Source organism: Thalassophryne amazonica, chromosome 18, assembly GCF_902500255.1.
Source record: "Thalassophryne amazonica chromosome 18, fThaAma1.1, whole genome shotgun sequence".
NCBI lineage: Eukaryota > Metazoa > Chordata > Actinopteri > Batrachoidiformes > Batrachoididae > Thalassophryne > Thalassophryne amazonica.
Window position 1 is genome coordinate 45,797,136 of NC_047120.1, and position 11,131 is coordinate 45,808,266.

The window sequence follows — 11,131 nt, forward strand, 5'->3', positions numbered from 1 at the left end:
TTGTGTGGACGAAAATACCTTGTAGATGTCAGAGGAAGATGGGCAGACTGGATGAATGGGCAATTGCGTGATGCTTTCATGCCAATATCTCTGAGGAAACACCAGCCCAAACACTAACCTTAATCTTCAACTGAGACTCCAACCTGGACTGTAGCCCTAATCAACCCTAAGACTGACCTTAACACCACCCCGAACATTAACCTTAACCCAAAACAAAAACCCTAACTCTAACATTATGTAGCCCAAGACCTAACCAAATCACAACAGCGTTGTCTCAAGGGGCTTCACATGAAACAACAATAAAACCTAAAACAAATTAAATAAAAAAAAAAATCAAAGAGCATGATCAGAGGTTAAAAGCATAATAAAAAAGTTAAAAAGGTACAAAAGAATAAAAGCATAGTAAACAATATATTAATTATATACAATAGAAAACAAATGCATCTTCAGACGCAATTTAAAAGTCTGACTGCCTCACTAGTACAGGGAGATCATTCCATAGGACCGGGGCATGATAAGAAAAGGCTTTCCCACAGACTTTTTATTCACCCTAGGGACACAGAGCAATCCTGCGTCCTGTGAACGCAGAGCCCGGGCTGGTACATAGGATTTAAGTAGATCTGCCAAGTAAGGCGGTGCCAGTCCGTGAACAATTTTATAGGCCAGTAGCAGGACCTTAAAATCTGATCTTACCAAGACAGGAAGCCAGTGAAGAGACACCAAAGCAGGAGTAATGTGGTCAAACCTTCTGCTCTGTGTCAAGAGACTGACAGCAGCGTTTTGAATCAATTGAAGACCCCTGATTCTGGACTGCGGCAACCCAGAAAATAAAACATTGCAATAATCCAATCTAGAGGAAACAAATGCATGAATCAGGGTCTCAGCATCAGCCATAGACAGGATAGGATGGATCTTCACTATATTTCACAGGTGGAAGAAAGCACTCCTCGTGATGTCTCTAATGTGGATGTCAAAGGACAACGTAGGATCAAAAATTAGCCCAAGGTTCCTCACTTTGTCCGTATGATGTATAACACACGAACCTAAACTAAACGCTAGTTGGTCAAACCGATGCTGATGTCTCACTGGACCAAAAACCAGTATTTCAGTCTTATCAGAGTTCAAAAGCAGGTAAATTACTAGACATCCAGCTTCTCACTGAAGCAAGGCAATCCTCTAGGGATTTTATATGAATGAGATTACCAGCAGTTATCAGCATGTACAAGAAAAGCAAGGGGCCTATGACGGATCCCTGTGGAATCCTGAATTTCATGTCACTAAGGCTAGAGGTAGTGTTATTGTGCAAGACACATTGAGAATGACTGGACAGGTATGACGTCAACCTTGCAAGGGCACTTCCAGTAATCCCAAAATAATTCTCCAGCCTATCGAGTAAAACATGATGATGCACGGTATCAAACGCAGCACTAAGATCTAACAACACCAAAACCGTAGTGGTTTCTGAGTACATTGCTCGCAGAAGGTCATGAACTACTTTAGTGAGAGCTGTCTCTGTGGAGTGATATTTCCTAAAAGCAGACTGCAGTGGCTCATAAAGAATACTCTCAGTAAGGTGGTCCACAAGCTGCCACGATACCACTTTTTCTAGAATTTTAGAGCAAAATGACAGATTTGATATTGGCCTGTAATTCTTCAGTACACCAGGGTCAAGATTAGATTTCTTAAGTAATGGTTTAATCACTGCAGATTTGAAACATTTAGGAACAGATGCAAAGGTTAATGAGAGATTAATAATTTCCAGCACAGTCAGCCCAAGAATGGGCCACAGGTCCTTAAACAGTTTTGTTGGTATAGGATCAAATAAGCAGGTTGTGCTTTTTGTAGATGTCATGAGTTTCGTCAGTGCGCATAGTGAAATATCTATCAAATTCTGTAAATCTAGGTAACATCTCAATGGTAGCACCCACCTCAATAGCAGGGTAAAGTAGCTGGACCAAGGCCTGCTGAGATATGCTCAACCTTATATCTTCTATTTTCTTCTCGAAATAATCCAGGATGTCCTGTTCTGAAAAGGGAGAACAACTAACAGGTGGCTGTCCATGAATGAGAAATGATACCGTGTCAAACAAAAACTTTAGAAATTTTACTCAGCAAAATTTACTGTGTAGCATCTCTAAAAGGTTGAAAGGAAAGATTGTGAAGGTACAGCAGAGAAGGGTAACAACCTCAAAGCGATATATGGAGTCCATTAGTGTGTCTACTGTTGGAAAAAGAAACCAGCTCTGATTGCATCAGTGCTTCGGGCAGGGAGAGTGAACAGAAGAGACATCATCAGTTAGCGAACAAAAAAAGGCCCTAAAACAAGATAGCTATCTTCACTGGTAATGATCACAAAATTCAGTTTGCGCACACACAACGGTATAGACACACCCAGACACCTTCGGGTATATAATTAGAGGGTTGAGGGTGCAGAGATGCACCTGCAGGATCAGAGGAAGGACTGTTGCAGACAAGAAACCTGGAAGAGGAGTGAGAGAAGTTTTGGTACATTCTGGCGTGAGTGAAACAATCGTGGGTGTTTAAAGATTGCCTTGTTTGCAGACAGTGTGCCTACTGCTGCATTCACATGTCGGTTGTAAGCGACAGATGGAAAACCAGATGTTCCATTGTTTTCAGTGAGAGGTTGACGGAAAAGGTAATTTACATTAAAAGTTAAACATTTGCAACTTTTGCAGCTTACAGCAATGAGGAAGAAAAACAGACAGCAAGAGGTGGATTATTTAAGTGCACAGAGTGGGATGGTTTTAATCAGGTAAATGTGAATAATTTGTGTAATATTACAGAAAGGAATTTATCTATAACCCTGCAAAAGTCAACTTTTAAAGCTGCAATCAGAGCCAGGGCTTCTTGTTTAAATACAACGCTGTGCAAAATGCTAAAACGCTGTTGTATCTTTCAGTTAAGTAAATTGTTGCTTCACCTTCATCACCTTCATCACCTGCAGTCTGCCACTGCAGAATTCTGCTACAAAGACCACTGTGGCGGTTTTTCTGACACGTGAATGCAGCTAATAAGTGGGAAATGTGTCTTTTCTTGAGTATCTTCAACAGACCAAACGGTTACTAAGGGGGCTGTTCATTGATACAGTTTTATTCCTGCTCATATGTTTGTGAAGCTGGATAATAGATGTGTCACATAGATGTGTACTCTTATAGATGTCTGTTGTGTGAACCACAATACAACTCTTTATTGTTTCAGACTGTGAATACATTTTTCCACTAAAGAAAAAGAAGAAGAGAATGGCGAGTGAACTAGAGTCTTTGGCAGCTTGTTATCAGGGCTTTGACCCTATTGCATATTTACAGCATAACTACACTCCACCACGGGCCGACTTTAAAAGACACGACAGCATCGTGCCATGGAAACTAGCACATCTGCATCGGGCTTTCACCGAAGGTAAGGAGAAGCTCAGCACCTTCAAATCATGACACACACACACACACACACACACACACACACACACACACACACACACACACACACACACACACACACACAAAAACCCCACAAGGAACCAAACTTCCAACGCAACACCCAAAAACCGATTAGGATTTTTGTTCATACCATGATCAAATATCCGTAGAGTAACTTGATTGCACAAGCAGATTTTTTTGCCACTCAACCAGGTTTCAGTAGAATTCCAAATGCAATCCTTGCCCTATAATTAGGGAGGGGTGTTATGTCAAAAAATTTTGAAATCTATAAATTTTTGCATGGAATATAGAAATATACATGGAATTAAACCATAACAGTATAATTTGGGGTCATTTGGTTCCAAAAACCCATATGGACTGAGCGTTTGAAAATTTTAAGTAACGCGTGTGTCGTATATGTGCTGTCGACGTAGAAAACCACTCTGTTTCTTATAATTAGTTCATTGTAGCCATGTCATTCTTTACATGTGATGATTATACTCAACTGATGTTCCTGAAATAAAAACTACATAGATTTTTTTTTTGTTACAATTGATCGTAACATAGGTACTGAAATTAGGTTTTTTGTCAATTACTCTTAAAAACACCAGATAGGCTTATTGTTAGTATAGAAGTTAAATATAAACTTGGGGTCACGCAACATTTGGATCCAAATTTCAAGTCTCTAGGTGCAGCAGTTCTCAAGATATGACATTTTCGGCGATATTTTTGGCGATTTTTGAACCCGATATCTTCACTGGCTCCGTCCATATGGGTTTTTGGAATCAAATGACCCAAAATGTATCCTGCTATGGTTTATTCCGTGTATATTTCCATATTCCATGCAAACATTTATAGATTTCCAAATTTCTTGAAATAACACCCCTCTCTACTATAATTTTCCCTATAATTAGGCACAAAAAATATCACTTGGCATTGTTCTGGTAAATGAACTGCATTTATATAGCACCTTTCCATCTGCATCAGATGCTCAAAGTGCTTTACAATAATGGCTCACATTCACCCCAATGTCAGGTGTGAATGTGAGCCATCCTCATATAACTTAAGATAACTTTAAATTACTTAATGTCTCAGATTCTGTGAAATTCTTCCAGATTTCCATTTCTTTCCAGGTGATATTAGTGGCGGCCTGCTGGTGGACATTGGTTCAGGTCCCACCCTGTACCAGGTGTTGAGTGGCTGTGAGGTGTTTGACAAGGTGATCCTCACAGACTTCCTGGAGGTTAACCGGCAGGAGCTGAAGCGCTGGCTCCAGGACAAAGATGGTTCTAACTTTGACTGGTCACCGTTCCTGAAGCACGTCTGCCAGTTGGAAGGACGAGAGTACAGACCTTTTAACTTTATTCTTGTTATATATGTATATAGTTAAATGCTTCTTGAATTTTCTTTTTCATTCCATTTTCTGTGATCGTTTAAATGCCAATCTGCATGCTGGCTGATATGCTCAAAAAATAACCCACTGAATTAATTTTCCATCCAATATTTGTCGGTGCAACTCAGTTAAATTAAATTACATTAAATTACATTAATTTCTAATGAAATCCAAGAGTCATAATGTCGGTTTATTTTTTAAATCTGTTGCAAAATTGCAGCTCATTTTAATGAAGAGAACATATTTATCTGTGGAAGGGGTTGGGATTATAATGCCTTGGATTGAGAGCACTTTTCAAGGCATTATTCATTCACTTGCACATTCACCCCAGGGCTACACAAATATCTTACCACCACCAATGTGTGTGAATGTGCAAGTGAATAAATAATGCATCTTACATATCTATATGAATAATGCCTTGAAAATTGATATTTGTACCTTGAAAAGCGTTCTCAATAGAAGGCATTATAATCCCATATGTGTAGTCCTGGGGGCTACACATATGGACCAGACGTAGCCGTCAAACAGGCCGGGAGGGTCTGGCACCGTGTAGTTCCTAGCACACCTCCTCTTTTTGCATTCTTCATATGGGATGGAAATAAAGTAATGTTGGTTCAGCACGTCAATCAAAGGTTTGCAGGTGTAGAGCAGGAAACCCTCCACAATAAGAATGTGAGTCTGCTCATTCTCATCGTCAGACTTTGGAATGATCTCGGTGTCCAAGGTGTTGTTAACAACATGAGACTTCTCAAACTTCACTGGGTTCTCCAACCAAGCATAGATTGTACTCATCATGGCGTCCATGTCCAGAGCAGTGATGACATTGTACTGCTTAAAGCCATCTTCGCCAGTTTCAGTCTCATCCTGGGACTTGAAGAAGCCATCCAGATGCACAACACAGCAGTTGGGCAGACTCTTAATCAGGGCAATTCTATGGTAACGGAATTACAACAGCAGCAAAATCTGGACATATGGCATCTAACCATGACGGATTAGCTCAGATTGTAATTCCGTTACCGTAGAATTGCCCATCAGTCTGTTGGTAAGTGTAGTTTTCCCTCCGTTGGTTACACCGCCGATGCCTACGACGTGCTTCATGACTTGGTGGTTAGAAAAAGGTGGTTAGAAAAAGTCGCCAATAAGTCAGTTCAACAGCACAACGGGAAGAAAGCTTAAAAAGAGAAGGCTGCAGCAGGAAACGTCAACTACTCGACTCCTCCATGGTACTTTAATTTATTGAGCAGGTTAAAGTGGAGAAGAGACCGAAACAAGATAATTGTTTGAGGGTTAATGCAATCGCTTGAGGGTTAATGCAAAAATACATGCAGTGCATCACATTCATCGAAGCTGTTTAACTTATTGCTGTCATCTGTTTTAGTCCCTCAGCATGGAAGGAAAAAGCTGCAAGGCTACGTCAGGTGGTCAGAGGCATCTTTCCGGTTGATGTGCACTCCCCTCAGCCTCTGGCCCCCAGTGTGGTTCCCCCCGGAGGGGCTGACTGCCTGGTATCCTGCTTCTGCCTGGAGAGCGCCAGCCCTGATCTGGCGACCTTCTCGACCGCCCTGGGCAACATCCAGAAGCTCCTGCGGTCGGGCGGCCACCTTCTCCTCATTGGAACCCTGGAAATGAGTTACTATTTAGGATCAGCTGATTTGAAGATCCCCACTTTCCCAGTGACCGAGGCTGAGATCTGTGCCAGCCTGAAAGACAACGGCTTCACTCTGATCAGGCTGGAGGTGTTCACGCTCTTTTCTGACATGAAAGTGGGTGCCGATGATGCTGCCGGTGTTTTTTTTGTGAAGGCAAAGAAGAATTAAATGCTAAGTGAATGTGGATGTGAAAAGGCCCATAAACACATGAAAATACACATTGAATTATGTGCAGTACTACTAATAAAGGCATCATCATACTGCATTTGTGTGATTCCTCAGTTATTAACACAAAGTCAAATATCATAAATAACAGGATTTTTAAAAAATGTAACTTTAGCAGCTGTATGTGGATTGTGTGAGTAGGACAACAATATGGGAGATTCAATTTTGCTTTTAAACCTGTCATTATTACATGCGTAATTACGCAGTGCCCCCTACAGGTCAAGCACAGCTACTGCAGACTGTTTTGTTACAAAATCGTTTTTTTGATTTTCTTATTTATTTGTGCTCTACCTATTTCTGACTGACCACATTTTTTGTTAAGTTGTTTTACTTGATTTAATTGGTCTCAACGCATTTTATAAAAATGTGCTCCTCAACAAAGTATTGCTGCAAAATAAATAATCTATTTTCAAAGTGCACATGTACCTTGTGCACTGGCTGAAATATGATTTTTTTTTTTAAAGAAAGGACACAAACACCATCAGCACATTACAACTGCTTTATTATAAAACATCACCAAAAAAATGCTTATTCTTTCCAGAAATAGGGATTCTAAATGTGCGGTGATTGTAAACGTTATCGTCACATTGTTTGCCATTTGCCTCCACTCAAAGTGTCCATTTGATTTTGATGACACTGGTTTTGCATGCAAACAGCAGAGGAAGACAAAAGCACTTTGATCTAACGACCGTCCATGGCACCGCCTACATTGACCCCACAATGACCTCATCTGGTCACTCTTACAAACACAGATAATTCTGATTACATGATTCAATATTGGACATGTTGTTTTTGTGTGCTGCATACATTTGTGTGCATTATTATTCTGTGCATGTGCTTGAGCATTTTGTGGAACTTCTGACTGTTCTGACTTTAAATTTATCAACTTATAAAATCTATAAAAACAAATACACTACTCTTGTTAGGGCTGCAAAGAAGAAATACTTCAGTGACAATTTTCAAAAATCAATAAACAATATTAAAGGGACCTGGAAAATAATCAATGAATTACTTAAAAAGAAAACATGTTTATCAAAATATCCGTCAAATTTTTCAGATGGATCTAGAATTTTTTCTGATCCTTTTCAAATCGCTTGCAAGTTTAATAATTTCTTTTCAAATGTTGGTGCTTCTCTTATAAAGAAAATTGACTCCACAAATATAAATCCTGTTGATTACATTAAAGGTTCATTTTCTTCTATGGTTGAATATGAACCCACAAATTCCAATGAAGCTTGTGAAATCATTGCTGGTCTGCATCCATCTGCAGCTGGCCATGATGGAATAAGTACATCTGTTGTTAAATCTGTTATATGTGAAATTTCTGAACCACTTACACATTTTTTCTTTGTCTTTGAAAACGGGCATAGTACCTTCTGATTTAAAGATCGCTAAAATCATACCTCTGTTTAAAAAAGGTGATTCTGCATCTTTTTAAAATTATCGCCCTATCTCAGTCTTGCCATGTTTTTCAAAGATCTTGGAGAAACTTGTTTATAAGAGATTAAATAATCATTTGCTTAAGAACTCAATTTTATATAATTATCAACATGGTTTTCGGAAAAATCATTCAACTTATATGGCTTTGATTGAATTATTGGATAGAATTTATTTTGCTTTGGAAAATAGTGAGTTTGGTATTGGTGTGTTTTTAGATCTTTCAAAAGCATTTGATACTGTAAATCATGAAATTTTGCTTTCAAAGTTAAACAAATATGGATTTAAGGCAACTGTACACAGTATGTACTGTAAACAGTATGTTTCTCTAAACCTGGACTCGGACATCAATTGTATAGAGTGTGGAGTACCTCAAGGTTCAATTCTGGGACTGTTATTCTTCATAATATATATTAATGATTTTGCATCTGTTTCTACTACTACATTCCCTTTGTTGTTCACTGATGATACTACTCTTTTTATTTCCAGCAAAGATATTGATAGTTTAGTTAGTACTTTAAATGATGATCTTTGTAATTATTCAACCTGGTTCAAAATATTCGGTGCATGTGCTTAAGCATTTTTGGAACTTCTGACTGTGGTAACACTAGTGTCACTTAGTTTATCATTAAAGAAAATTAGTTGAGAAAATTATGGAGTTTTAATCTAAGAACTCAGATTTTTTTTGTGCATAAACTTTTCTCCGTGCTCATTCTCACTTTCTTTAACCCTTCATTGTATCTTCCACAAGCCTATATTAGAAAATAATTCAGCATTACTTTTCCTTTTCTGCCTCCACCTCTGTCTTTGACCTCCTCATCACTCCGGTCATGATGTCTGAGCTCCGTACTTGATGTTGAATCATGCAGGGCAGACTTATCCCTCACTAGTCTGCTTTGTTGACTCAAATCTGACAAAAAAAATGAAAGACAATTTTATACTTAATTACAGTCAGTGACACAGTTTTTTTTTTTGTCATTTTGCACACCACCACTACAGAGTAATTGGACAAACTAAACATAAGGAATATTACAAATATAAATCACTGCTTTTGCAGTCACTTTTCTTTGTACATGTCAGGGGATGTACACATCAACATTTCCAAGTCAATGAACATGTCTTAGACCTTATTTACGTCAATCATTCAGAAATACAAACAGTATGGAACTGAGTGGTAAACCTGTCTGTAGTACAGTGCATCCAGAAAGTATTAACAGCACTGCACTTTTTTCACATTTTATGTTACAGCCTGATGAAATTAATTTTTCCCCTCAAAATTCTACACACAATACCCCATAATGACAATGTGAAAAAAGTTTTTTGAGATTTTTGCAAATTTATTAAAAAAAACAAACAAACTAAGAAATCACATGTACAGTGAGGCAATAAGTATTTGATCGACTGTCCATTTTGCAAGTTTTCCCACCTACAAAAAATGGAGAGGTCTGTAATTTTTTTGTTTATCATAGGTACACTTCAACTGTGAGAGACAGAATCTAAAATAAAATTCAGAAAATCCCATTGTATGATTTTTAAATAATTAATTTGCATTTTATTCCATGAAATAGTATTTGATACAATAGAAAAACAGGCAGATCCCAGTGTGCAGCTGATCTGCTCTGTGTAAGCCTGATCCCATCAGATCTCAGAAGCTAAGCAGTGCAGGACCTGGTTAGTACTTGGATGGGAGACCTCTTTGGGACATCAACGGCTGTGTATGTTTCTCCGGGTAAAACTGGAGTTGTGTAAAACTTGTGTCAAATACAGTGGATCTGGCTCTATCCTTTGTGGCGACCCAGAACAAAATGGGAGCAGCCAAATGTACAACAAGAAAAACAGGCAGATCCCAGACCTGAATTCGATTGAACATCTCTGGAGAGATCTGAAAATGAAATGAAATGTGCACCAACACTCCCCATCCAACCTGATGGAGCTTGAGAGGTGCAGCAAAGACGAATGGGCAAAACTCCCCAAAGGTAGGTGCACCAAGCTTGTGGCATCATATTCAAGAAGACTTGAGGCTGTAATTGTTGCCAAAGGTGCATCAATAAAGTATTGAGTAAAGGCTTTGATTACTGATGTACATGTGATTTCTTAGTTTTTTATTTTTTAATAAATTTACAAAAATTTCAATCTTTTTCACGTTGTCATTATGGGGTGTTGTGAGAAGAATTTTGAGGGGAAAATTAATTTCATCCAATTTTTAATAAGGCTGTAACATAACAAAGTGTGGAAAAAGTGAAGCGCTGTGAATACTTTCCGAATGCACCGTAGCCATCTGTGGCTGTGATTGAAGAAATTGTACACAGTGCAACAGCTTCAAGATAGAAAATGTGACATTTCTGTTACAATTAGTCAGAAGGTACATGGGAGACTTAAGCCTGGAGTTGATATGTTGTGTTGTTAGAAAATCATTCTCAGAGGAAAGTTGCAGAGTTGCAACACAGAAAAGGTGCAGAGTTTCTCCACTCACAGCTACATTAGTCTATAACTCCTTCAGTGTTGTCTCGGTGTCTTGGTGGCTTCCCTCACTAGTCTCCTTCTTGCATGGTGACTCAGGTTTTGAAAACTGCCTGCTCTAGTCATATTTACAGTGGATTGCTATATTGTTAGTATTTCTTAATGATTGATGGAAATTAAGTGCAAGACATAGAAATGTCCATGTATCCATCCCCTGAGTTGACTGTATAAAACTGGCTTTAAAAATGAAAATTTGCATTTGTAATCCTCACATATAGTCTGTCCGATAACTTAAGGCCTCTGAAATTGGAGGGACTATGTTTAAAAATGGCTTTGTGTTAAACCCCTTGAACTCAAGCTGAAAGTCTGGGGATGCATAGACCCAAAATGACTTGTGTTTCTGTCTAAATATGTAAGGACCAGACCATGCATGCAAAATGTGGAAGACTTCTGTGTTTGCACAGGAAACTGTGAACTGAACTTTTACCCACCTGTAGTGGAGGCTGTCTGGCTTCTTTCCTCCTCAGCTTCAT

The 11,131-nt window shown here is 38.7% G+C and overlaps 2 protein-coding genes across 2 annotated transcripts; one reads left to right on the top strand and one right to left on the bottom strand.

The window, feature by feature from the left end:
• The first annotated feature begins 3,180 nt into the window (after nt 1-3,180).
• Nucleotides 3,181-6,828, top strand: LOC117531474 (phenylethanolamine N-methyltransferase). The gene is made up of 3 exons (XM_034194587.1): nt 3,181-3,417; nt 4,568-4,778; nt 6,206-6,828. Exons 1-3 carry the CDS (start codon nt 3,261-3,263, stop codon nt 6,642-6,644), a joined length of 807 nt encoding a protein of 268 aa, XP_034050478.1. The 5' UTR covers nt 3,181-3,260; the 3' UTR covers nt 6,645-6,828.
• LOC117530813 (nicotinamide riboside kinase 2-like) lies at nt 5,293-6,095 on the bottom strand. Its single transcript, XM_034193749.1, has 2 exons — nt 5,863-6,095; nt 5,293-5,751 (listed from the first exon to the last, which is right to left on the bottom strand). Exons 1-2 carry the CDS (start codon nt 5,923-5,925, stop codon nt 5,293-5,295), a joined length of 522 nt encoding a protein of 173 aa, XP_034049640.1. The 5' UTR covers nt 5,926-6,095.
• Nucleotides 6,829-11,131: the final 4,303 nt, after the last annotated feature.

Bases quoted from the DNA above. Each gene is read 5' to 3' on its own strand.
- LOC117530813 (XM_034193749.1), bottom strand. From the start codon at position 5,925: ATGAAGCACGTCGTAGGCATCGGCGGTGTAACCAACGGAGGGAAAACT. The intron at 5,752-5,862 runs CTGATGGGCAAT...CATAGAATTGCC, and splicing joins AAACTACACTTACCAACAGA to CTGATTAAGAGTCTGCCCAA.
- LOC117531474 (XM_034194587.1), top strand. From the start codon at position 3,261: ATGGCGAGTGAACTAGAGTCTTTGGCAGCTTGTTATCAGGGCTTTGAC. The intron at 3,418-4,567 runs GTAAGGAGAAGC...ATTTCTTTCCAG, and splicing joins GCATCGGGCTTTCACCGAAG to GTGATATTAGTGGCGGCCTG. The intron at 4,779-6,205 runs GTACAGACCTTT...CATCTGTTTTAG, and splicing joins TGCCAGTTGGAAGGACGAGA to TCCCTCAGCATGGAAGGAAA.